Here is a 27,992-nt window from a genome sequence, read left to right on the forward strand (position 1 = left end):
TATTATTATTATTATTATTAATTATCTGAGGTGTTACTGTAGCTTTTCAACAAGTAGCGTGAAAAACAAACATTATGAAAAGAGACCAAAAGTAAATTGGTAACGGTGTCCTCCGGGTCTAGACCAGTTCATGAGAACAGGAAAAGAACACTATCTATGCTATCTGCAGTGTCCTTGAATGTCTATGAACAACAAAGCTAAGTGATCCAACTGGCCATTGATTTACAAAAATTACCTGGTCTGTAAGGTGGTCTCACAAAGGGTCGAGCAGGTGGATTTCGGAATCTTGAGTTCATCATCCTCTGACGTAAGGAGAGCATTGGGGTGATGGGGGAAGGTGTCGAGTGAGTGAGAGACCCCTGGGAGGGTGTGCTGCTGATGGGACTCTGAGGAACAGAAGATCGGGGCGTGGGTGAAGGAAATTTAGAAGGGGCATTTGGTTTGGGAGGAATTTGGGAGGCTCTTGAAGAGCTGCCCGACATTGGAGGGATAGGACGTTTTGAAGGAGTAGAGTCTTCTTTTCCATCAGATTTTACTCTATGAGGAAGGCGGGAGGCAATGGACTTCATCTTCTCCTTACCGACGTTTTCGTTTGCATATTTACTGTCTCCAGAAACAGAAGGATGGGACCACTTTGAGGCAGAAGGGTCAGGATCTTCCTCTTTCCGTCTGCTGTCGTGATCACGGTAATCATCTTCGTCGGAGGCGGCATCATCATCGTCGTCATCATTTGTGACTGACTGTCGAGACTCAGGTAAGGACAACAGCGGAACCTTGGAAGCATCTTCTATTTTAGATCGGGTCAGCTGAAATGAGCCATCCTTTCTCTCCTCATGGGATATGGCTCTGCTAGGGGCTCGGGAGCGGGAATGATGGTAGGGCAGGTTTGATTTGGCAGGTGTTATCCTGGAGTTGCTTGGTCTGTTCACTGGCAGAGATGGGCTGGATCCTCTGGAGGAAGACACGGAGTCGGTTTTGCTTTTGTGCTTTCCATTATTTCCATCCTGACCCCCGGCCTGCTGAGGTTTGGAAGGAGATCGGTCAGGGCTCCCCCAGGGGAAAGTAGAAGGCGACCGAGAAGTAGAGGGATTTTTAAGATGGGCATTTCCCCTTCCATTCCGATCATCTATTTCAGAGCTATAGTCCTGTCTGGATTTGGAGATTGGATGTTGTTCTTCCTTAGTGTTGGGACTGGAAAACTGCTGCTTGGAAGTGGAGAGGGGATAGGAAGGCTGCTTTTCTGAAGCAGCCCCTGTAGCTTTTGATCTTGGGTCCTGGCTATTTAACACCCTTTTAGGAACATTGGACCCATTCTCAGAGGGGGTCACTGTCCGGTGAGCATTCGATACTCTCTGGGGAATCCTTCTTGTGTGGTCTGAGCCCAGTGATGAATGCTGCTTAGGGGAGGAAGGTGTGTGTTCGCTGTCAGCAGTGGAAGGGATGGGCTCTTGCTCTCCTTCATCACCTCTCTCAATGGTCGGAGTAGATCTGTGTACAGAACTTAGGTGAGAATTGGAGTGAATCCTGTTGGGGTACCTATTGCTAGCTGCAAATGGCCTGTGTCTGGGGAAACTAAAGCGACCAGAGATAGGCTGGCCAGCCGGCAAGCGAGGACGAGAGGCAGGGGAGGAAGGAGCTGTCTGTTTCCCTCTATCTTCTCCATTCTCAACTTCGCCCTCACCGTCTCCCCGCTCAGCCCCTCCTGTCCTCCTATCGGAGGAGCTGTGCGAGTTGGGGGGATTGGTCGGAGAAGGGGTAGAGGACTGAGACGGCCCAGCATAGTTAGCTCTGCTTATGCCCTGCCCGTTTTTCAGCCAACGGAAACGGGGAGAACCAGGGTGAAGCTTGGTGGGGAGAAGTCGGGGTGCCCCTCCAGGGGAAGAAAGCCTGAGTGCTGGGGTAGAGGAACTTGGCTTTTCATCCAAATCCTCCCTTTCTTCACTGTTGTGTTCCTCGCGGGCCTCAGAAGGGATGCTCGGAAGGGATGACTCGACAGGAACAGGATGTGCATGAGGCTTTTTGCGGGGGCTGGAGCTCACTTTAAAAAGTCCCGGGGATCTGGCCGGAGAATTCATCCGAGCTGGGAGATGTGGTTTCCCATTCCCACCTTCATGGCTTCGGGCTTGAGAAACACGTGTGGTAGACTGTGGATCAGCCGATCCAGCTAAACGAGACCGCTCAGATGCTGGATCCTTCTTCACGTTTTCAGGAGGTGACTTCTCTGAAGCGGTACGAGAGGAACTCGGTGGCCTCGTTTCGTTATCGGTGTACCTGGGGTCGGAGGATGAAGATGAAAGTGGGGTGGAAGCGGCAGGTGGATAACTGTCTGTTTCTGCCTTGGCACTTATTGGGATGCGAGCTCTAACTGGGGTTCTACCGGGGCCTAGGACTGAATGAAAAGATCGACTCAGTGGGGGCCTAATGTTTCTCCTGTTATCGTGGGGCTTAGAGGAGGATGCTAGGGAGCCTGTATTGGAAACCAGGTCATCATCTGTGAATCTGGTGGACTGGAGATCCGATTCTGACTCTGCTGGGCTTTGGGGTGATAACTGGCTTTTACTAATGGCTCCGCCATTGGCTCCAAACTTATTCTTTGACTCAGGAATGAGACTCTTTGCATCCCTATCATGGGGAGAAACGGATGAATGAGTGGGTTTAGAGGAAGGTGGGTGATGGATTTTTTGAGAAGAGGGTAAAGGTTCTGATTTTTCTGGCTTCAGATGATCTTCTTTAACAGCTTTCTGAGGAACAGTGGGAATGCTGGTCCTGGCTGCAACAGATATAAAAGACAATCAACTATAGAAATATTCAAGACCACAATTTAGCAAAAAGTGAAAATTTGTGTTGGGGGACTGGGAGGAGACAATTATATTTAAAAGTGACAATTTAGATGGAAAGAGTGAACAACTACCGCAATAGCCAAAATGTTCATCATTAACATCAATTTTTTCCTTATTACATAAACTACTAAAGGCAATGCTTGGCATAAGGTCCCCGGGTTAAGTTTAGTAAAAAAAAAAATCATTAAATAAGATATTTTTCAACAACATAATGCACCACCTTGGCACTAGGATACAGATGCAGAGAAACAGAATGGCCTAGTGGATAGAGCATGGGCCTGGGATTCAGAAGGGCCTGAGTTCTAATCCCAGCTCCATCACTTGTCTGCTTTGTGACCTTAGGGAAGTCACTTAACTTCTCTGTGCTTCAGTTACCTCATCTGTAAAATGGTGCTGAAGACTGAGCCCCATGTAGGACAGGGACTTTGTCCAACCTGAATACTTTGTATCTACCCCAGCGTTTAGAACTGTGCCTGGCACTTAATAAGCACTTAACAAATGCCATTAAAAAAACACAAATTAAGCATGCTTTATGACTTCTTTTAGACTGTGAGCCCACTGTTGGGTAGGGACTGTCTCTATATGTTGCCAATTTGTACTTCCCAAGTGCTTAGTACAGTGCTCTGCACACAGTAAGCGCTCAATAAATACGATTCATGACTTCTGCCCCGAAACCATAACCCAGAGTAACACAACAAGAATGAACAGATAAGGGTCACGGACACACATGATGCTTACTTGTTGGCATGGTGACAATGAAGGCTTTAGACTGAGGGCCCTGTCCTCGTCTGTTTGCTGCCCTTATTTTGAAAAGATAGCGTTCCCCAGGCTGCAGACCATCAACTACGGCAGAAGTAGTCACTCCAGGATAGGTAAGGGACTTTGCTCCAAATGGTTTGAGAGCCGGGGCGTATGAAAGAATGTATTCTGAAATGATTTGGCAGACGGTTGGAAGGAGGAAACTGAAAAGAGTTCTGTGTCCAGCAGACAGACTGTATGGGTAGGATGAATTAGAACGTGCATTACTAAAATTAAAACACTAGCAATGCACATCAACAGCTGGAGCATAAAGACATAATTAGAAGTCGAACAAACAGAAATGAAGCTACCAAACAAGAATAAGCAGTTAATCGGCTGGCAATTTTAATTTCAAGCAAATTGAACATAAGCATTACAGGAGGAAGCGCTTGGCGATATTTATCATATTTTAATGGTTCTTTTCCTGAGAGCCTGTTCATTGAAATTGTTGGAAAAAGTGGAACACAAAAGAGAAGAAACAACTAACGCTGGAAGCTAATTTTAAGAATGTGGTGATATCGTATTGCTTAATTTATGAAACATTTTTATTATTAAACTGTTGTGTTACTATGTTGCTGTATAAACTGGATAAATTCCAGAGTAGATTACATTTTCCTTTACTAACACATGAACATGCTTGAATCAATAGTGCTTTTCTTTCATAAAAACTGTTGTAAGAAATGGCTAAGCATTTGGTCTTAATCAATTTATATTATTCAACCGTTGTTTACGGCAGTTCTGTAATGCTGTTTGGAGAATATAACATTTTTAAATTATGATTATCAATAATGAGAGATAATTGCCCATAGTAACTACTGTGGTGAGACATTTTTGGATAAGGCCTAATAATTTCTGCAATACATCATCCTTTTCATCACCAACCAAATAATTTAGTTTGTTTTCTTTCCAAATTCCTGTTATGGTTTCCATTAATTAGAATTTTTCTGAGTCAGTGGGTGAGAAAAGCCCATGTTTATAAAACTCAAATAATCAGAATGTGTCTGAATCACAGGTAAGATCATTTTTTCCCTTAACATTTGTGCCCTGAAAATATATGCTTTACATCCATTTATATCAATGATTATAGCAATCTTTTTCAATAAGCAAGAGCCATAATTTGATAGGTCAAATGTAGGGATCAGGTAATCTATTCTTCTGTAAAAATTTGTACCCAGAGGATTTATTTTTTAACCAACCTTCCTTAGAGGTGAAACAGAACACTTCTATTATACCGTATAAGCCAATTCAGAAAATGTTCATCTTTTTTATATTTTTTCATACATAATCAGTACTAATGAATCAGAAGAATAATGTTTACACCTTACAAAATGGGAAAAAATGTCCATCCTTTCTCAAAAGATTGTCTTTCTGGGAGATAAGAAAGGTCTGGACTCCTAAGAATTGCTCACCAATTTCTCAGTTACTTTCACTACAAGAACTTAGAAACTTCTGTTGTTTCTCGTTGTGTTTAGCTGGATCTGAAAGGATAATTCATTCCCATGTTTATTCATGAAAATTAACTGAAGATAAAATTATCTTTTTCAACAGATATAAGGGTCAGCATAAGTAACAATATTTTTGAACTATCTCCTCAGCTTTTAATGACTTAATGAACATTGCAAATAAATCCTAATTCATCTTTAAGCAATTGTTCTGTATGGGGAAGACATCAATTGCTGAAAATTAGGTGTGTTTTTCTTTAATACGCATATATCAAAAGGCAGCACCTAAATAATTATTCCTTACACCTATTCCTAACATGGACTCATTTCTCAGTTAGGATGAAGAAAGTTATGTAGTAGTTTAATAAAGTGCCCAGTATACAAATCTATGCCCCTGAATTTGGAAATGAATTTGGAATTTCACTGATATTCAAAAAACAATTTCCATATGCCTGCAAGAAGAATGCCTAAACGTTGGCAAAGACAATAGGGAACTGAACATAATCTACAGCAGCAGCACAAGAATATTGTATTTTAGTGATACACGCTGGAGGAAGCTGTGTAGCTCAGTTACCTAACAGGCTTTTTATTCAGTTTCTTAAAGTTTCAGAAAATGTTGCAGTATTTGAAAACCCCCATTAAGCTTAGGTTTATCTTCCTAACATTAACAAGGAGGTCTCTTTCCAAATAATTGGATTTTCTCCACCACCATTTATTCATTCATTCAATCGTATTTATTGAGTGCTTACTGTGTGCAGAGCACTGTACTAAGCACTTGGGAAGTACAAGTTGGCAACATATAGAGACGGTCCCTACCCAAAAGCGGGCTCACAGTCTAGAAGCCACCAATTAAGGATATACAATATGGAAGAGAAAAAGGGGAAAAAAAAGCTTTAGAGTTATTTCAAGTTCTTTCATACCAGCTCTTAAAAGTTCCTCAGGGTACTAAATCTAAACTGCAGTATTTCCAAAACTTTTTATTTTCTAAGATCCCTCCTCTCTGGCACTGAAGGCAGGGAATCCACCTTGCATATGTTTTAAAAATCCAATGTCTTTTTGACATTTGCTTGTGAAAAGAAATAATATTAATGAGAAAATAGGACTCTTCCATTCGCCTGGTAATTCTTTTCCTGCTTGTCAAGACTCTTGACAACAACTAGGGAAGTTGTTATAACAACTTCTGTTATAACAACTGTTATAACAGAAGATTAGCTAGGTATTATTTCAGAGAAAAATGATTATGGTGCTACACACAGGAGATTAGGACAACATCACAGGATGAAGCAGAAGGGTGAAGGCAGGAAATAAAGGATAAATCACTTATTCATCCATAGTCATTGCCAGTGATAGCAAAGGAAATTACTGATGGGCACTAAAATATTCTTTGTGAAAGGTCCTTCCTCCCAGGGTGAAACATCATTTAAGGATATTTGCTTCCATGCTTGTTCTTCAGCCAGCATGCATACCCACTAAGTTTTCACAAGGTTAATGGACTCATTCTAATGAATGTGGGCAGACAATTCAATTTCCGCAAGCATTTTTAGATAATGAACTTCCTACCTTTGACTTTCCCTTCTGTTTCTGGAAGTGGATCCCAGGTTGCAGTGACAGATGCTTGTTTGCCTTTCACGGGCCAGACATCCAAGTTTTCAGGTGCGGCGGTTGGTGCTACAAAGGAGCCAACAATTTATGAAAACTAGAAATTAAATTGGGAAACAATGACCTTAAAAAACACAAGATATTTTAGGCTTTATAAATGATTGTTGCAGAAAAGTTCTTAGCCAGTATTTATAGAGGGCTTACTGAGTGCAGAGCACTGTACTAAGAACTTGGGAGAATACAATACAACAATATCCAGGCATATTCCCACAACTAGCACCCCAGGATTCAGTCAATCATATGTATCCAAATGCCTACTGTCTGCAGAGCACTGAGATAAGTCCTTGGATCCGTATAATAGAAGCAGAAGGCAACAGTCCTGGTTTCATGGAGTTTCCAATCCAGTTGGGGAGACAGGCAGACACCAGTTATTTATAAATATATGAGTAGAAGAAAAAAACAACAACCATACTTCTGGTAATAGCAGGAGTAAGACAGATGAATAAATGAGTGAATAATGAAGTACATAAATCTATATTTAAATGCCAAGGGAGACTTGGGATGACATAGTCTGGGTTATTAATAGAGTGGATGTCATGAATAGTAGTAGTGCCTTTTAAAGAATGATTATGCATTTGCTGTTCATGTTGAATGGTATAAATATATCTGAAAACGACAGGGTAAATGAAAACAACGTTTAAGAAGAACCTTGTTCATTCTTATAAGGATTGGGGGGTCATCTTTTACTTTGGAGACATAACAGTGGGAATGTGGAAAAGTGCATTGAGATAATGCCCCCCAAGTTAACTGTAGAGAGTTTCGACCAAGATCTGGAATCAAGAAAATCCAGCCCATCACTCCAAAACCTTTTTTTAGTAAGATTCCCCACTAAAAATGGTGGCCTGTGCCTCTCCCTTTCAGCAGCTAAAATTTCCTGGACTGAACCATAATCCTCTGGTAAAATGCTTCTCTTCAAGGGGTTCATTCAGTCGCAACCTAGGCAGAAGCCAAAAGCTGCACCCATTCAGACAACTAGTTGTTTGACAAGCCAAAAACATAGGGAGCATAGAGAGGGTTGGCCTTGATGATTAATAGCAGCCTCCAGCTTCTTTTTTCAATTAAAAAAAAATGAGCCCACTGTTGGGTAGGGACTGTCTCTATATGTTGCCAACTTGTACTTCCCAAGTGCTTAGTACAGTGCTCTGCACACAGTAAGCGCTCAATAAATACGATTGATTGATTGATTGATTGGCAGCATTTTGAAAAAAACAATCCCTCTCCACCTTCCAAGTCCTCTTAAAAGGAAGCATAAGTGGGTTCCCCAGTGAATTCCCAACTTCTTGGTCATGTTATCACATCAGGTTTCTTAGCCCTTGCGTGCACACCTATTATTTATTTCCTTATCTGCGTCATATTTTTATTGTTTATATTGATTCATTCCTTTCATTTTTTATCTATTATAAGATTTCAATTTAAGTCTGTGCCTTCCCCTTTATACTAGAAGCTCCTCTAAGGCAGGAACCTCCCCTTTTACTTCTATTGTGTGTGGCACCCAACACTTCAGTCCACTGCTTTGCACACAGTAGTTGACCACTAAATGCCATTAGCAATAAAGATGAAGACCGGATGGTTTGAGTTCAGACAAAAAGCAGTGCAGTATTGTGAAGCAGTAGAAGTATTATTTATTGAGCACCTTCTCAATGCAATATGTTGTCCTAAGCACTTGGGAACTGTAACAGAAGTGTAAGACAGACAAAGCACTATTGAATATGCACAAATATGCATGCTGAGCATATATAATTTTGTTTGGATATCTGCTGCCACCGAATTGACACTGACCCCAGGGTGTGGATGCTTTTCTCCTGTCCCCATTCTGCTCCTCTAGTCCCATTACTCCACAGACCTTCTTTGTCCTTATGGTGACTTAGCATTTTGTTTCACCTCTCCTTTTTTATGGCATTTGTAAGCGCTTACTATGTGACAGGCACTGTACTAAGCTCTGGGGAAGCTAATCAGTTTGGACACAGTCCAGTTCCCACATAGGGCTCACAGTCTTCATTCCTATTTTAAAATATGGGGCACAGAGAAGCAAAGTGACTTGCCCAAGGTCACACAGCAGACAAGAGATGGAGCTGGGATTAGAACCCAGGTCCTTCTGACTCTCGGGTCTGTGCTCTATCCACTAGACCACATTGTCCCAATCCCCAAACCCCCATTTTACTTTTAGATCATGAATCCCTAATTGTGTCTAATCCCCACCTGTGTTTTCTTACCCACAGCTTCGTACAGCATTCCTAAATAAATACTACTACTGCCACCACAAGTCAGCCTGTATTGTCTTGAGGTCAACCGAGCCAGGGGTCAAAGCTTGAGGTATTCTTCTTAGTCATAGCAATTTAAGGGTGCCACAATTCTTAAAAGGAACACAATGATCTCCTCATAGTTGGTGGTATCAAACCAACTTATTCCCTCTGGGTGTTTAATAAATACAGGTAGAGACTTTACTTCTCACTAGTGCCCTTCAGAATACTGTCCCCAGCTTTGGGAAACATTGAAGTGGGGACCTTGACTTAGTTCATAAAGATCAGAAAGGTGTTTCCCAGATATGCTGCTGCTCCGATATGCTGCTGCTCATCATCATCCTCATCCATAGCATTAATTAAGTGCCTTCTATGTGCAAAGCATTGTACTCAGCACTTGGGATAGTGTAATACAAGTAAAACATATTACCTCTGCCCTACAGGAGTGGGCAAAATAGGCCAAAAAAAAAAAAGGATTTATATTTAATAGTGGGAGAAGGAGAGAATGCTGCTACAGCTGGTAGTAGCAGGAGTACGAAAGGATGAATACATTCATAAGTGAAAAAATATATTGTGTACATTAAAGTATTTGAAGTAGAAGGGCTTGCTTTATAAAACAAATGGTTAAGGGAGGCTATTTGGTTCACAGGATCGAGGGAGGTAGACTTTAATCAGGGAATACCGGCAGCAGGAGGCAGGAATTCAGAAGGGCTTTGTTAACTGGTGAAGCTGTAGTCTGGCCAATTTGAAGACCAAGGGAGTTTCATAAGGGGGAAGGGCATGAGCAAGAGGGGAGAGAGTCAAAACTCTAGCTTGGGAGGAACAATGAGTGCAAGCTGAAGTGTAGCATGTGAAGAAAGATAAGAAGTATGGGAAGCCTTGGTGAAGTGTCTGGAAACCAGTGGTTTCTGCTGATGTGAGAGAAATGGGTAACAGTTGGAAGGTTGTGCGGAGTGGAAATGTGGATGCCGAATGACATTTTAGACTAAGGATCAGGGCTGAAGGGTTTCAGACTTAAGGATACCAGCGAGGAAGCTGATGCAATAGTTGGGAGAGGACAAGAACTCTAACCAGGGGTGGTAACCATTCGGTAGAGAGGAAAGGGCAAATCTGGTAACTACGATGGAGGTTAAAGACAGTCAGCGGTTGAAGATAATGTGGAGGTGCAGGCTTCTTGGAAAGGTAGGATGGTGGCAAGGTCTCTGAGTCTCCTCCCTGATGCTTACAGACCTCAGGAAGTAGGGCACCGGCCATATTTTCTTCCCTCCATCTAGGGTGACATTCGGGGAATCTACAGTAGAGGCTTAACCATTTTGCCCCAGAATTATTCTGTACTAAGCTTCTGGCTCGCCCTCTGTGGCATCCAAGCTAAAATGCACAAATTCTGTGGAAAAAAAATCATTCAGGAGAAACATGACTAACTGCAGACACAATCCTGCTGAACTATTCAATAATAATTGAATATTCAATAATAATGATAATTGTGATATTTGTTCAGCACTTACTTACTATATGCCAGGCACTGTACTAAGTACAGACACACTACTGAGAACATTACTCCTTTAGAGAAGCATTGTGGCTTCAGTGGAAAGAGCCTGGGCTAGGGAGTCAGAGGTTGTGAGTTCTAATTCCGACTCCGCCATTTGTCAGCTTGTGACTTTGGGCCAGTCACTTAACTTCTCTGTGCCTCAGTTACCTCATCTGTAAAATGGGGATTAAGACTCTGAGTCCCACATGGGACAACCTCGTTACCTTGAACCAACCCAAGTGCTTAGAACAGTACTTGGCACGTAGTAAGTGCTTAACAAATACCATCATCAGTATTATTATTATTCTCATCGAGATAATGATGCTTCTCATCATTAAGAGTGCCTCTCCCTATTTGCACTACAGTGGAGACAAAGCCTGCTTTCCCTGTGGAAGCCTGAAACTTTTCATGTGTCATATTAATGAATCTTGAATTCCAAGGAATAATAATAATAGAGGTACTATAAATGGCCCATCATGGTAATAAGTTCCAACAGGGAGATGGAGCTGCAGAAACAATTAAAAAGGCTTTAATCCCAGAAGTTACAGGAGAAGGTACAGGGTAAAGTTTGGTGTGTACATTATTCAAGTGGAGTGTAACCTGCTCCATGCGGTGGAAGAATAAAGCTTAAATAAAAAGACCAATGACAGACAGAAAGGTTAAGCAATTGGGGGTGCTTTCATTTTGACCCAGATACACTTATGAAAAAACGATTTCTAATCTGCTGTGATCAAAAATTCAGCCAGCAGTTATACCACATACCAGATTCCGGGGTCCTTTGAAAGACAGATGGACTCCATTTGCCATCTCTTTCACCTTGTGAAATGCGGACTGCAAATTCATACATTGTATCTGGAATCAGGTCGTCCACCAAGGCTCGTCGGGTGGAAATTTGTTTATAATCCCACCTGGCCGATTCCCCTTTTTCTCGATAGCGCACAGTGTACTGCCTGTAGGTGGAAATCAATCCCAGCATTAACATTTGGACAAAAAAATTCACTGGGGCCAAACCCCGTTTTGCTTGTTCTTATTCTTCTGTCATTCTCCTTTCTGACTTCAGATACAGAAATCACTTCTATAAGGACAACAGGAAAGGGAAATCTGAAGGCAGGTGTCTTATTGGCCCAGGATGTCTGCATAAAATCTATCTGGGAATTAATGTATTGTAAGGCTGGAGAGGAATCTGATGGAAAACTCAAGCCATAAGGGACAAGATATGTGGACTAGTACCGACAGAAAAAGGCTGGGAAGAGCAGATGTCAATTTAGCCTAAAAGCAGAAAGCAGCTCCAAACCATTGCCACACAGCAAGGAAGGGTCAGAGTCCTGTCCAATGGAGAAAAATGATGCTTTTCTAGGTACCTTCCCAGGATGGGTATGAAACACAGACAGGATTGGGGCTAGACAGGTTTACTACAAAGCAAGGCTGTGGTTTTGAATTTGTGGCATACATAGAAAGGGAAACAGAAATCAGGGTGCTTCCTGAAAAGTGAGAAACTCCATAGTTGTATGGAATTCCGTTGGGTGGTTTTAGACGGAGGAGCTATGTGGAAAGTGTGATTGTTTTCAAGACCCCTATATAACCCCAGAATTCAAGACCCCTATACAACCCCAGAATAAACAGCATAGGGAGTTTAAAAGTCACACCTAGTAATGCTGGATTTTATCTTTTTTATTAAATGTATTAAAGGGCCTCCTGAAAGACATGCCCCTTAGGCTGCAGGTTATGGTCTTTATTAAGACTACCCATCAGTTTAGACACACCCACACAGCAAGTCTTTATTGAGACTACACATCAGTGTATATAAACACTTACGCACTGTTTTAATTAAGACTATGTATCAGTTTACACATGCACACAAACAAAATAAACACACATGCTCAAGCCTAGTTGCTTGGAGTCTGGGTGTTCATCCAAACCAGCCATCAAAGCAAACCGGGTTCAATAGCCCATTACAAATTGGCCAAAAAGTAGCATCAAGGGCTTCTTGGAGCGTTTTTTTTTCTTTTAAGTGGTATTTGTTAAGCATTTACTAAGTGTCAGGCATACCAAGCGCTGGAGTACATACAAGATAGGTCGAACACCTCTTAATCCCCATTTTACAGGTGAGGTTGCCTGTTGTAAACACAATATGACCTTTGGTTAAGTGGGGTGTGCTTTCTGGTGGCTACCTATGTTATATGACCCTTTCAACTGAGGACTTAAGAGAAGGAAAAGAAAGGGCTTCTGGAATCATTAAATATAATACCTCCATTTAATGTAACTACAGGTCAGAGAGAACAGTTTGCAAGAAACATAATAGCTTAATTTCTGTCAGATGTGAAGTTATGTAATCAAAAATTAACTAAACCTTGAGGCACTTTGTAAAACATTTTGCTGCAACTAAAACACAAAGTCCTAGACATCAGCACCACAATAAATATCCGTGGAGCAAATGCATAGAAAAGTTCACATTAATAAAATGAGTATTAAGTACCTAGATGCAACAGTCTTCTTTTGTTTTTCATGAATGGGATCCACCCATGCCACAAGCACAGATTGAGATGACATGACTCGAACATTTATGTCTTTAGGTTCATCCAGATCATCCTCCTCTGAAATAAAAGGACACACATGTATCACAGCAAATTCTAGAAACTCATTTCGCTGAGCCTAAATGGGCTATGGCTAACAAAACAAAAGGGAATAATTCTTTACATTAAGCGTATGTCTAAACTCATGAAGACAAGTAGAGAAAATTGGAAAATTATTCAGTGAATTTCATTCTTGTAGAGAACTACTCTCTATCATTCAGATAACCCCTCCTTTTCCCCAGGCGTGGTTCATTTTAGGGTGATGGTCCATGTCCACACTTTTTTGGAAGTTCAGTTATTCAGCAATGATAAAATCCAAACCTGCATGAACGAATCACTTCATCAGGGGCATATGCTTTGCTGAGCTCAAAAAGTAGTCATATTTTGTGGTAATTAGGCGGTGTTTAATTAAAGAAAATCATTATAGGCACAACATGGTTACATGTTTCTTTCATTAAAGAAACAGTGTCCAGGAAAGTCAGATGAAATTTTTAAGCGGATTACAGGGCAAACTGAATTGAGAAGCTGAACTGTTTGGGATGTGACCACCAGTAAGTAACAGACAATATAGCGCTCTCTGCTCACAATTAGCTCCACTCTTCATTAAATCGAGATTTCAATAATTATGCTTCTTTGAAACCCATTGTTTAGTAATACCGCTTTCTACTTATAAAAACAAAACATGTGCATCAGTATCTATATCCAGCTAACGCTTTAATAACCCTTTGAATGTGGATGATCATGAATTATTTGTTGTTGGGCTACTGAAAACACCACTACTGACTCCTTCGCTAAAGCAGGTGTCATGTTAAACTTTGGGTCGATTTCAGTACATATCTTTCCAACCTCATTTTCTGCTCTGCTAATCAATTTTATTTAAGTTTTTCAATGCCAAGTTTATACAAAGACCATCTCAGGCCTTTAGTTGAATGAAATACTTCCCAGTTCATATTCTGACTGACATATTAATGACACCCTTCCTAACCATGGTAGAAAAAGCAGCGTGGCCTCATGGATAGAGCACAGGCCTTGGAGTGAGAAGGACCTGGGTTCTAATCCTAGCTCTGCCACTTCTCTGTTGTGAGACCTTGGGAAGTCACCTAACTTCTGTGAGCCTCAGTTGCCTCATCTGTAAAATGGGATTAAGATTGTGAGCCTCATTTTGGACAGGGACTGTGTCCAACCTGATTAACTTGTATTGACCCCAGAGCTTAATACAATGCCAGGCACATAATAAGCATTTAACAGGTACCATTTAAAAGTGAATAAATGGAGTATAGTCAGTCCTTTTATAATGTGGGAGCTATATTCTTAAAAAACCTCATCTTAAGGAAAACTTGAATCATGATACCAATGCTTCAGCTGAGACTGCTTATTTAGGTGTAACCATTTCTTCTGCTCTCACACCATCTTCTTTCTATCTAGAGAGTAGCAGCAACATTCGGCTTGGTACCCTTAGGGAAAACATGCATTATGAAAGAACTGACTGTGTAGCGCAAAACCAAAATCAATTCATAAACAGAGGGACAGAGATTCATTTTTTGGGACATGTAAACCTAAGCTTGGCTCCCCAGAGGTGATCATTTGATTTAAAAACGCTTAAGACACCTACCTGCAATTTTTCTCTTGGTTAAAGCAGCCCTGTACACTGGCTGACTCTGCCCTTGGGAATTCATTGACTGAAGCGAAACCACGTACACCGACTCAGAAGCTAGGGACAAGGCAGAAAGAAAGAAAAGAAGGCTCTACTGCAACTTTTTTTGCACAAAAGCCAAAATTACATGCTCAGGGGAAGACTCTTCCTCCTCCACCTCCAGCCCCTGCCAAGCGCACACCCTTAAGTTACATGCCCACCACGACAGGCCAGAATCATTATTTCCAAGAGAAGAACTTGAGTGTTAAAATTGGAACTCTCAGAAAGATTAAAATGGGACAAGTGGGAGACTAAAAGGAACAACAGAGAAACTGGAAAAGTCCTGGGACATGACCAGTCATCCATTAATCAATCAACCAATGGTATTTATTGAGCATTTACCTTTGCAGAGCACTATAATAAGCGCTTGGGAGAGTATGTTATAGCAGAGTTGGTAGATACATTCGCTGTCCACAACAAGCTTATTGGGAGGGTTTCCCCCCCGCCAAAACCAGTACCATTACTATACAACTAAATCAAATGTGAAACATATTCATTAAACTCATTTGATTCAAGTTCATTTTTCCAGTATGTTTCAGAGTGAACTACATTAATTTGGTGTATGGTTAAAGTAGCATATCCTGCAAGCAGTATACAAGAAAATAATAAATGACATGTATGCACTACACAAAGCATTAATGCAGAAGCAAAACTCACCTAGTTTTTTAATTTCATGCGTTCGCTCATCTTTGGCCAGTGGAACGTAGTTCATCTTCCTACCACTTTCACCATAGCCCAGGAGAAAGCCTTGAGATCTCCGTGGACTCTTAATGCCTGATGCACGTGGTGCTTTCCATTGGACGGAGAGTTTGTCATCAGAAGATCGGACGCGAACTCTTAAGGGTTTGTTGGGCACTTCTTTTTCTTGAAAAAGGATAGAACCAAGAAATAGAGCATTTACTTCTGCATTTGCGTACCTCCATGCTGCAGATGGTATTTTTTATGGCATTTGTTAAACACCTATGACAATTTTTCTCTCCTGGGGTCAATAATCAATAATAAAAGAACTAGTAGTAAAGAAATATGCCGATGATTAATGGTAGGAAGATTTGCTATGAAGAGCCTGGAATGAATCATAAAATGTGCTGTTGTAACTATTGCCACAAAATTACAAATTGTCAATTCTACGGTGTTTCCAGTGACAGTATATGGATCCAAAAGCTGGACAGTGAAAAATCAGGATAGAAAGACCATCGATTCTTTTGAAATGTAGTGCTGGAGAAGGCTTTTGCAAATATCATAGACTGCCAGAAAAACAAACAAATAGGTTTTGGAGCAAATTAAGCCAGTGTGGTCTTTGGAAGGCCAAATGACTTGACAGATTAGCATATTTTGGACGCATCATCAGGAGAACTAAATACCTGATTTAGTCCTAAATAACTAGCTAAAGTTAAGAAATAATAATAAATAACTAAAGTTAAGAAAAGTCCAGGGAAAATGTGGAAGAGGAGGTAGACCAGCAGCTAGACAGATAGACACCATAACAACAATAATGGAAGAACCATTAGCAAGGTTATGGATTATGGGAAAAGATCAGACACTCTGGAGAAAACATGTCCATAGAGTCGCTATGAACCGGAAACGACTCTACTACACTTGATAATAATAATATGCCAGACACTGTCCTAAGTGCTAGGATAGATACAAGGTTGGACACAGTCCACATCAAACATGGGGCTCACAATCTTAATCCCCATTTTACAGATGAGGCATAAAGTGACTAGGCTAAAATCACACAAAATAAAAGTTTGGGGGAGCCAGGATTAGAGCCTACCTACATAAAGCCTATCTACAAGTTCAGTTACAAAAAAAAAGGCTGAAAACATAGCAGTAGGCTTGCAGATAAAGGTTTAAGAAAGCACTGCCATTTTCTTACCAATTCCGGTAAAATGCCCAACAATCCATTTGGTTTTCCCTCCAGATACGTCAGAGAGGTATTAGGAACATAAAGTTAAAACATTCCATAATGCAAAGACTTCCTCCCAAAGATATTGGCTCTTTGATAACTTTCTTTTTTCACTTTTTCACTTTTGTCATTTTGCCCATTGTGTTGGAGCCCAAAAGTACAAACACTCTTTTCAAACAAGAGTGAAAGAATAAAGCAGAACCACAGTATGTACTTTCATAATTGTCCTTTAGAAATATGTTTCTAAAATGGTCTTTGCTTTTCATTGCATTCTCAGTAGTCTAATGCCAACTGTCTTCTGTTTCAATCAGGTTTCTTAATATGTCTATGGTTTTCTAGACAGCGCACTCTACATCTGAGCCCTCTTTCCCAGATGTACAAACCCTGTCCATGCTGTCTATATTGCAATACCCATCTCCCAAGTCTCTACTAGTTCATTTCCACTTCATTTCAGTTCTCTGGGAACAATTATATTGCTTCAGTTCTCCGACGGACATTCTTTTATCATCACGCCTTTAAATTTAGGTACTTTATTTTATGTTCTTGCTTTCACAGGAAGGCGATCTGATCTATTGGGGGTTCTCAGGCACCCCCAACCCTAGGATGCCATTGCACATCCTTTTTTAGGGCATGGTAAAGCTGCATTCCACAGTCTCTGACAAACCTAAAAGGAACCAACTGTTCCCTCCTCTTCTGACTTTCAGTTCATCTTTTAAGACTGGAAAATTTTGGAAGAAATTCCATCCCCAGAAAGATTGTAAAGTCATCTTAACTGGTTCAAATGAACCTGATACCACTTGTGCAAAAGGGGCAGGGGGATGTGCTTCCACGATATCCCAGCTGCTCCCGGCGTTCCACCTAAGGCTCAGCTTCCCTTGATGCCTTGCTGCTGTAAACGCGCTTTTGGATTGGGTTGGGGAAGGAATGAAGGCTGGTGATTCCAGGCTCCGAGCATCTTGTGACCACTCAGCCCAGTTCAGAAATGTCACAAAAATGAATCCAACTCCATCAGGCAGACCTGTCCTTTAACACTAAAAGATCCTGCATGTTGCTTCCTCTATCCCACGGACTACAACAAAGGAGTACAGACATAGCTGTCCAAATGGCAGGAACCACATTCCTAGAAAGCTACTTGGAAAACTTTATTCACCTGAATTAATAAAAGCTTCCACTTGACTTTACATCCAGTGACGGCATCTTTGTGTCCTGGAAATTAGCTCAGAAAAGAGCTAAGAATTTCCAAAATCAAGACAGTCCATCATTAGAGACAAATGTGAAGGTTAATGGCCATTTAAGGTTAAGAGCCTGGGGCAGTGGATGTCAGAGGAGATCACCCAAGTCCACATTTTCCCTCTCCCCTATTCCCAAAATTCACAGCCCACTTCAATCACTATGCACACATTTTCCCTTCCTGACATTAAGGGGACTTTTTTTATTTTCTAATATAAAGCAGGAGTGATAGGTGATGATGGGCATCTGGGGGTTGATGCTCCCCTAATGGCAGGTTGCTTAAAGCAATCGATTCCTTTGCAGATCTGTGAGGACCGTGAACTCCCCAGAACTGGACTACAGGTAGTACAACACTTGAAACACTTCACGTTAAGACAAGCATCATTTATGACATTTTGAGATTTGTGCCCTATTTCATCTTAACACACCGATTTTACAATAGGAGCATTCAGCTTCAGAATCATTGATTTAAGCAGGTGCATACACACACATGCACACACAAGCAGCAACTTCATTTTCAAAGATCTGCTTTCTTGTCATTAGCTGGATCATCTAAAAGTTTATATATATGTGTATATATATATATATACATACATATATATATATATATATATATATATATATATGCCCAGCACTTAGAACAGTGCTTTGCACATAGTAAGTGCTTAACAAATACCATTAACATTACTATTGCTATATATGTATATATGTACTTTATTCAATTATTTCCACAATGATAGTAATGGAAAATGTTTCTGCATAAGGGGACTAGAGGTTCTGTCTCTTCTTCCAAATCAGTCGGTGGTATTTCAATGAATCAGTGGTATTTATTGAGTGCTTACTATGAGCAGATCACTACAGCAAGCCTTTGGGAGAGTACAGTACAAAACTTTAAAAGGGGGAGAGTAATATTTTGTCATATATGAGGAGGGAGGGCATTCTGGGCCAGAGGTAGGACTTGGGCGAGAGGTTGGCTGCCAGATAGATGAGATCGAGGTACATTGAGAAGGTTAGCATTAGAGAAACAAAGTGTGTGGGCTGGGTTGTAGAAGGAGCGAAGTGAGGTGAGGTAAGAGAGGGCAAGGTGATTGAGTGCTTTAAAGCCAATGATGAGAAGTTTTTGTCTGATGCAGAGGTGGATGGACAACCACTGGAGTTTCTTGAGGAGTGGGGAATCATGGCCTGAAGGTTTCTGTAGGGAAATGATCTGGGCAGCAGAGTGAAGTATGAACTGGATTGGGGAGAGACAAGAGGCGGAGATCAGCAAGGAGGCTGATACAGTAATCAAGGCAGGATAGGATAAGTGACTGGATTTTTCTGGTAGAATTTGGGTGGAGGAGGGCTCAGGCAAGGTATTCAACACAGCCTCCACTTGCACAAAGAGAAAAATGATGGTTCTAATCAATCAGTGGTATTATTATATATGCACAGAGCACTGTACTAAGCGCTTGGGAGAGTACAAGACAACAGAATTAGTGGACACGTTTCCTCCCCATTATGAACTTACAGTCTAGAGCAGGAGACAGACATTAATATAAATGAATAACTCATAATGTATGTTTTAATGTTATGTACATAAGTGCTGTATGGTTGAGGGTGGAGTGAATATCAAATGCCTAAAGGCCACAAATCCTTTAGATGATACGAAAAGGAGAGGGAGCTGGGTAAAAGAGGGCTCGATTAATTAGATTAGGTTTGACTCACTCATCTTTCCCTCTCTCTCCAGCATGGCCACATTCAGATTTATTGAAAAATACCTCACAGAACATAAATAGGCAAGCTCCAAGCAGGATGGGATATTGTCCCATCACACCACCGAATCAATATTAACCCTACTGAAACTCATAAAACAAACCCAAGAAATACATAAAAAAATCAGCATTTCTCTTTTATCAACAGGAAAACCTCTGACAGACCCTAACCAACAGAACATAAATAGACAAGCTCCAAACAGGATTATGTCTGGGACATTGTCCCATCATCACACCACCGATTCAATTTGAACCCCATTGAAACTATCATAAAACAAACCCAAGAAATACATAAAAAAATAAGCATTTCTCTTTTATCAACAGGAAAACCTCTGACAGACCCCAACCAACATTCAAACAGTAAAACACCCCAACAAAAAAATTAACATCCAAGCAAATATGCAGTAGAGATGGAAAGGATTTTCTCCAGGACAGTACCTAGAGCCTACTGTTCTTAAACAAGCAAACATTCTTGACTTTTTTGGCCCTTTGCTCGATGAACCATGTAATTTTCACCACCCCCCTCAGTCAGATACAAGAGAACAGTAGGTTCTAGTTATGTGGAGCAACCATCTTGACCACCATATTTGAACATCACATATCAACGATGCCCCTGGACAGTTGAAACAAAGATGAGGACTCAGACAGCTCTGTATCGAAGAACATGGCAGACCACCGGTAGAACAGCACTCATGGGAATGAGGATTGTCACAGGCTGGAATTCCAGTAGGAATACAACAAACTGACCAGAGACTTGTGGCACGGTTGTTAGTTTAGCAGTGGGAAATAAACACGATGGGGATGAGCACACATGGGTGACAGGAGTCCAACCATACTGGGCTCCAGTGGAGACATGAATCAAGTGAGTAAAAAGTACCTGAAATGGTTCCATTAAATGGTCCTGGACCCTTAATGGCCAAACCATCAATCTTGATCCATTCACCTCCTAAATTAGGAAAACGCAACTTGACAATTAGAAAATTGGAATTTGGATTTTTCCACGCTTCAGTGCCTTTCTAATGCACAGCTGTCATCTCTTCTCAACAAAGAGCTTGCAAAGATACCTACACAGGTAACATTAGTCCCAAAAATCCAGGTTGCCTACTGTGTTTTGCGGCTTTAAGAACACGCTTCGTTTTAATGATATTATGTTTCAGTGCAAACTGGGCCCAGCTCCTGAAATATATGCCCGAAAGGACAATACATCTCATTTTGTTTCAAATCTTCTGCTGTCTTGCACAGATTGAAAACTTCTTACTTACATGCTACATTTTTTTAATGATATTTGTTAAGCGCTTCTTATGCGCCAGGCACTGTACTAAGTGCTGGGTAGATACAGGATAATCAGGTTGGACACAGTCCCTGTCCCACATAGAGCTCACAGTCTTAACCCCCACTTTTACAGATAAGGTAATTGAGGCCCAGATAAATTAAGTGAGTTCCCCAAGGTCACACAGCAGATGAGCAGCAGAGCCGGGAGGAGAACCCCGGCCCACAGACTCCCGGGCCCATACTCTTTCCACTAGACCGCTCTGCTTCACTCCGACTTAAGCTACTTCTCTAGGAAGTGGGGAGCGTTAGAAACAGGCACAGCTTCCACCAGCAGTATGACCCCCGAACTGACTCCAAACCCCATTATGACTTACCAGCAAGACTTTCAGCTCTGTAAACTGGACGACTCACTCCACTGTAGTTCTCTGCAGTAACCAGCACAAAATACACTACCCCAGGCTCTGAAACATATGGTTTACATCAAGCCACCATTTCAAATCCCAAGATCGACACAGTTCGACGTACCAGCCATTTAGCTTAGACAAGTTAAAGTAAGACATGCAAAACCAAATCAAATGCTGGCCCTGAGTTTAAGCCTTACCACATAGTTGTGTTAACAATCAAAAAGATACGAAAACGCCTTCGCCTCTTTCACGATACACCTGACCCAAAGGAGATAGAGCGAATTTGGATCAAAATCCTCCATGTGCCATCAAGTTGGATTTCTCTAGCAGAACTTTTAATAGTTTATACTTTACTATAAAGTAGCAATGTCTTCAACTGAACTGACTTGGGTGACAGCTGAACTGAAATGAAACCATCTGGAACGTAAACATGTTTGAGCAAATTCAAGCAAATATCCAGCAAAGTTCAAAGTGTGCACAACATTCATGGCTTTCCTCAAAATTATTTCTTGTGCAGAGTTGGTGTATTTGCTCAAATTTTTCAACCAAAAAGGATCAAATATCTGGTGTTGGGGTGGGGGTGGGGGCTTGGGTGTATATTGCACAGTCTAGCCTTGAGCTAGACTGACTTGTTTGCCTCTGTTTTATTGGAAGTGGTCAGTTGGTTGGAAATATCTGACTTCTAAGTCTTAGGAAACCAAGATGCTCTTGGCTGCCGAAAATTCAGGAAACCAGCCTGTGTGAGCTTTCAAATGTCAAATGATCTCAGTCCTCCATATGGAGAATCACTATCTATTGAAAACTAGGAGCGGGAGCAAGATGGATAAACAACTTTGAGAGGTGGAAGCAGCTTTAAAGAATTACACCTATTAAGAATGCCAGCTCTCCAAGTTGGGGCATATACCAGTGTTAGATGCCATTTGGAGTGCTTACCATGCCCAGGACTGATGTTATTTCTGACTAGAGGTGGCACAGCCCGGTGGTATTAAAGGTTTGGCAAAACCTCCCAGTCTGATTTGCAAATGTTTTCAGTTCAGACAAAACAAAACCCTGCTTTGCCTGGCACTTTCTCTCCATTCTTAAGCTTGTTTGTATTTCAAAGGGAATTTAATCCACATGTTTCTGATTCATGTGCAGTTCAGCTCATCAGAAAGTTGCTGATGGCCCAAAATATTTATGAATTTTCTTATGAGCATTTTTTGGTATTTTCAAAATTTTGCCCCAAGAAGTAGAGTTTTGGCAACCATAAATAAGATGTGAACACCCAAAGGCCCCAGAAGACTTAGGCAGGTGCTGAACTGGGGAAAATACATTGCTCACACTCCAGCTGTGCCTTTCCCTTCACCTGACCAAAAACAAATAAGGTCAAGCTAAAAACCTCTCCCCCAAATCCCTCTGCATGCCTAAGGGAAAACACTCTTCTTCGGGGCAATTTCCTAAGGCAGACGGTTGATGAGGAAGAGCATAATCATTTCTCACATTCCATTTCCCTCATCTTCCCACTCAGATTCAAACAGCAGAGGATCTGGGCTCCACTCCCTTCCTGTGGCAAATAGAGCTGGGTAATGTGCCCATCATATGGCAAAAAGTGAGAGGGATACAATTTTTGAATACTACTAAATTCAAGTTTACAATTCAACTTTAAAGCTGCCAAGGGAGCTCAATCATGGGATTGAGATTCGGATTTGCTCAAGATTTGAATCTTGCAGGATCTCAGAATTTCAAATTGAGGCCCTCTGTGGGTTGGTCTGGGGACAAGGTCTAGAAAAGAAGATAATGGGTGGGATGATGAAGAGGGCTGGGATGTCACTGCTACAGTCCCACTACTTCTATCTAAAGGAATGTTTCAGTGTTACCCCATGAGTGTCCTATCACTTCCTTTGAGCTGGTGATGGGGCGAATGAGGCAAGCAGCTTCAAGAGAATCAGCACTTGGGATGCACAGAAGGAGAATATTAACTGAAGGAGGCCAGCCAAAGGTTGCTGTCTAGAGTAGAAAAATCAGCTGCCCTCCGCCTCAGAGGAAATCAATCTGTCCCTGTTTGCATTCTCCTTGCTGCAGTACAAGGGAGCTTGATTTTCCTCGCCGCTGTCTTCTGGAATCTTTTCCCCCACCTAAGAGCCAGCAGTGGGGCACCTCCAATTCACAGGTTCCCAAGATGGCAACATGGACATGAAATTTCACTTTACTGCCCCAAGGGACTGCAGAAGATTAGAGGGGGCAAAGGAGTCAGTTTACAGAACAGACTCAAAACCACCCACACATTTATGACTTTATTCAAGTTTCGGTCAGACATTTACAGGACTCAGAAGCAGGGCTTTGGGGCAAAACGTGCTTGGGGCCAAGCCTCACAAATACAATTTATTGTAGCAGGGAAAATCCCTGAACCTGATGTGAACAAAGTCAGCATTTTTCACCCCTCTCCAGGGAAGGAGTTTTCAAACTCCTTCAGTAAGTGTTAAGCACTTATTATGTGCGAGGCACTAAACTAAGTGCTGGGGTAGATAAAAGCTAAAAGCTAAAAGAGTCCATGTCCCACCTGGGGCTCACTGTCTTAATTCCCATTTTACTGATGAAGTAAATGAGGCCCAGAGAAGTGAAGTGACTTGCTCAAGGTCACACAGCAGACAAGTGGTGGGGCTGGGATTAGAACCTAGGTCCTTCTAACTCCCAGGCCTATGCTCATTCTGTATTCTCTTTCTGAAGGATCTCAAGAGAAAGTCATTAAGTTGTCCCCAGTCAAATTTCTACAGAGTGGAAAAAAACAGATCAGGAGAGGCTGCAGTGAAAATACTTTTTTAAGGATATTTCATTTTCTCCTAGTAAGTTTCTCTAGAGAAATAGAAGGGCTTTACATTGGAACGAATCATCACATCATCTCAGTGAAAAAGGCAGAGAATTAATGGTGTTAACTGCACTTCACACTGAAAGTTCAGGGAGAAGTGAAGTGACTTACTCAAGGGCCCCCAGCATGCAAGACCCAGAAATAGAACCCGGGTCACTTGACTCCAAGGCCAATGCTTCAAGCTCTGGGCCACATTGACTCCATTAATACTCAAAGAATAATAATAATAATAATACCTTATCCCTTCATAGCACTTTTATTTTCCGATTTGCTTTCATAACAGTATTTTGTTTGCCACCCACTATGACATTGGGATAGGTAAGTAGTATTATTTCCATTTTATTGTTGAAGGAATGAGGCCCAGAGAAGTTATGTTACTACAGCAGGCCAGTTACAGAGCCAGGACTCAAACTCAGACCTCCTTATCTTTTCCTTTAGAAGCTGGAGCCCTTCCACAGTCGTTTCAGGGAGCATTTTAGTTGAGATCACACAGAAGACAGTTGATTCTGACTGAGAAGCAAAACTCTTGTTCCACTTACCTACATCCTCAATAAGGAAGGAATGCGTATCCGAATTCACCTTGATGTAGCTAAGGCTTTTCAGGGACTTCCCATAGGCAATGTTGTAATGCTCCACGGGTCTAGTGGCTGAATCTTGGGGTGGTTTCCACGTGACTTTTATGCCCCTCTTAGTGGGCAGCAGTTTCACATTTCTTGGCTTCAGTGGGTGGTCAGCTATGCAAACAGTGTAAATATTGACTAACAGTAAAAACAGCTTTAGAAAATGAGTGCCAATCAGTGTAGAGTTGCCCCATGGTGGCTAAGGAGTTCCCAGGAGGGTGCCCCAGGTGGTATCATTTTTGCTTTGGAATTTCTTTTGTCCCTAGTAGCTCCCAAGGGTGTCATGTGCTTGGCAACCTGGCCACCAGTGATAAAACTGGAAGACCAATGCTATAAAACACAAGCTTTCGTTAGGTATCTAATCAACTGTGGGTTGTACATTTCCCAGCACTCACAACTGCTGAACAGAAAATATACTGAATTCTGTACTGAAAATGATATGCCGAAAAAAAAATCAGTAATTAAAAAAATTAACCGCCGAGATAAAAATAATAGCAGCCTATGAAGATCCAAGGAGGAGAGTTACCAGGCTCTGGACTCTGAGCCTGTGAGTGTGAAAGCATTCATTCCTCTAAATACAGAGACACTTAGCTAACAGAAATTCACAGGCAGCAGAATAATTTTTCATCCAACCCCTAATTTCACTGTTCACACTTCTTGGCTCTGAAGAAGACAAAAAAAAGTGATTTGCAAACATAATTGTATCATTTATCAGCAGTGAGGATCAATTCCAAAGAGACCTTATTGGTTACAAGGAAAATGGCTGGTAACTTCAAGGCAAGAAGCATATTTAACGATTATACTTAAGGACAATACATTATCCTAAATAAACACAAGGTTATAAATCAACAACTTCAACAGGGGTTCAGTTGTCATTTCATGGAAAAAGGAAGCGGATTATAGGTTCAGTTTATGGAGGCACATATATCATGGTAAGAGCTGGACAAATGGTTTTTAACACTGGATGGAAATACTGAATAGATTAGTAAAATGTTCCTGAGAGCACCAACTAAATATTCTAAGATATTCCCCCAAAAAGTTGTTCTTCTCTTTATATGAAAAGAGTTAGTGAGTATCGCCAACAAAATAATAAAAACTAGAGACCACGGTCATGGAAGTTGTGAGAGGATGAAGATGAATAGGTGTGATGGTATTTCAAGGGTTAGACACAGAATGTCCATTTAATACACAAGACATGAAACTAGAATGCTGTTCAATGATCAAATCCTGACTTCTTACAGATTATATATTTCCCAGCTCATAACCACCTTTAATGTCACTCAAAGGATGAACAAAAACAAACCAGGATATATACTGGTTTCAGATTTGGTCACACAACTGCAGCACGCTATGAATCTGATTTTAAAACAGGTACCGAATCCATTGAAAATAGTCAATTTGAAGTTTCCAAAAGGTTGCTTGCCTTTGTTTCGTGCTCTGTACTATTCACACCCTAAAATGGCAGTGGCCTTTGTGGTATTCAAATGCAATGCTCCAGTGCAGGCAGATTGAAGAAGAAATACAAATAGTAATAGTAGTAGTAGTAGCAGCAGCAGCATTCATTGAACACCCAATTGGAGCAGTGCACTATCCTACATGCTTGGCAAGCAGAGAATAAAGTGATGCAGTCTGCCTACAAGTACCTTACACTCTAACAGCAGAGACAAACATAAAAATATTCACAACTTTGCCAAAGGTAGAGTATATAATAATGATGGTATTTGTTAAATCACTGACTATGTGCCAAGCACTGTTCTAAACTCTGGGGTAGATACAAGGTAATCAGGTTGTCCCACGTGGGGCTCACAGTCTTAATCCCCATTGTACAGATGAGATAAGTGAGGCACAGAGAAGTTAAGTGACTTGCCCAAAGTCACACATTCCATTGGCTTTCAAGCAGTCTATCACTTTGCCTCCTCCTACTTCACCTCGCTACTCTCCTACCGCAAACCAGCCCGCACACTTTGTCCCTCTGATGTTAACCTTCTCAATCAATCAATCAATCAATCAGTTGTATTTATTGAGCGCTTACTGTGTGCAGAGCACTGTACTAAGCGCTTGGGAAGTACAAGCTGGCAACATGTAGAGACAGTCCCTACCCAACAGTGGGCTCACAGTCTAGAAGGGGGAGACAGAGAACAAAACCAAGCATACTGACTTGCTCCCTTTGTTCTTCCCCTCTCCCAAACCCACAGTGCTTAGGTACATATCTGTAATTTATTTATATTAATGCCTGTCTCCTCCCCTCTAGTCTGTAAGCTTGTTGTGCCTGTATATTGTTGTACTGTACTCTCCTAAGCGCTTAATACAGCACTCTACATACAGTAAGTGCTCAAGAAATACGATCGAATTGAATCTGTAGTATATATAAGCTCCTTGTGAGCAGGGAACATGATTACCGACTCCATTATAATGTGCTTTCCCAAGTGCTCAGTACAGTGCTCTGCACACAGTAAGCACTCAATAAATTTGATAGATGAGTGCTAAGGAGGAGGTGGAAATAAGTTCATGAGTGAGAGTGTTGGCTAAAGGGATGATATGGCTTAGGGTCCTGGGCAATGAACTGGGGACACCTTGTTGGTAGACACAGGATTTTAGGAGAGATGAGAATGTGAGCAGAGATTTTATCTGTTTAAAGTGGGGGTGGAGAGAGTTTCAAGCTAGAAGAATAACATGGGTGAAGAGACCGGCGGGAGAGTCTAGAGTGAGGTACAGTTGGAGAGTTAGTTTGGGATGATGTTTGGGGTATTTGTTAAGCACTTTCTATGTGTCAAGCACTGCTCTAAGGGCTGGAATAGACATATAGTGCCTGTCCCACAGAGGGCTCACAGTCTAAGCAAGAGGGAGAACAGGCATTTAATTTGAGTTTTACAGATGAGGTAACTGAGGCCCAGAGCAGTTAAGTGACTTGCCTAAGGTCACACAGCAAGCAATCAGACGAGTTGATTGCTTGCCGAGAGAAATGGAAACAGCAATTTGGAGAACGGGGAGAAGAGAGCAGATAGATAACTTGAAGCCCAAGTTATAATAATAATAATGGCATTTATTAAGCGCTTACTATGTGCAAAGCACTGTTCTAAGGGCTGGGGAGGTTACAAGGTGATAAGGTTGTCCCTTGGGGGGCTCACAGTCTTCATCCCCATTTTACAAATGAGGTAACTGAAGCACAGAGATGTTAAGTGACTTGACCA

General features: G+C 41.4%; 1 protein-coding gene across 1 annotated transcript in view; it reads right to left on the minus strand.

The window, feature by feature from the left end:
• The window catches only part of FNDC1 (fibronectin type III domain containing 1), a 125,583-nt gene that overhangs the window by 51,801 nt on the left and 45,790 nt on the right, over nucleotides 1–27,992 (minus strand). Inside the window, exons 2-11 of the mRNA XM_038768425.1 lie at nucleotides 24,721–24,915; nucleotides 21,307–21,393; nucleotides 20,538–20,606; nucleotides 15,431–15,637; nucleotides 14,693–14,791; nucleotides 12,984–13,101; nucleotides 11,270–11,457; nucleotides 6,641–6,748; nucleotides 3,579–3,767; nucleotides 236–2,770 (exon numbers count right to left, since the gene is read on the minus strand). Coding sequence (XP_038624353.1) covers nucleotides 236–2,770; nucleotides 3,579–3,767; nucleotides 6,641–6,748; nucleotides 11,270–11,457; nucleotides 12,984–13,101; nucleotides 14,693–14,791; nucleotides 15,431–15,637; nucleotides 20,538–20,606; nucleotides 21,307–21,393; nucleotides 24,721–24,915 — 3,795 coding nt within the window. The remainder of the gene's footprint in view (nucleotides 1–235; nucleotides 2,771–3,578; nucleotides 3,768–6,640; nucleotides 6,749–11,269; nucleotides 11,458–12,983; nucleotides 13,102–14,692; nucleotides 14,792–15,430; nucleotides 15,638–20,537; nucleotides 20,607–21,306; nucleotides 21,394–24,720; nucleotides 24,916–27,992) is intronic.

This window comes from Tachyglossus aculeatus, chromosome 2, assembly GCF_015852505.1.
Source record: "Tachyglossus aculeatus isolate mTacAcu1 chromosome 2, mTacAcu1.pri, whole genome shotgun sequence".
NCBI classification, from domain to species: Eukaryota; Metazoa; Chordata; class Mammalia; order Monotremata; family Tachyglossidae; genus Tachyglossus; species Tachyglossus aculeatus.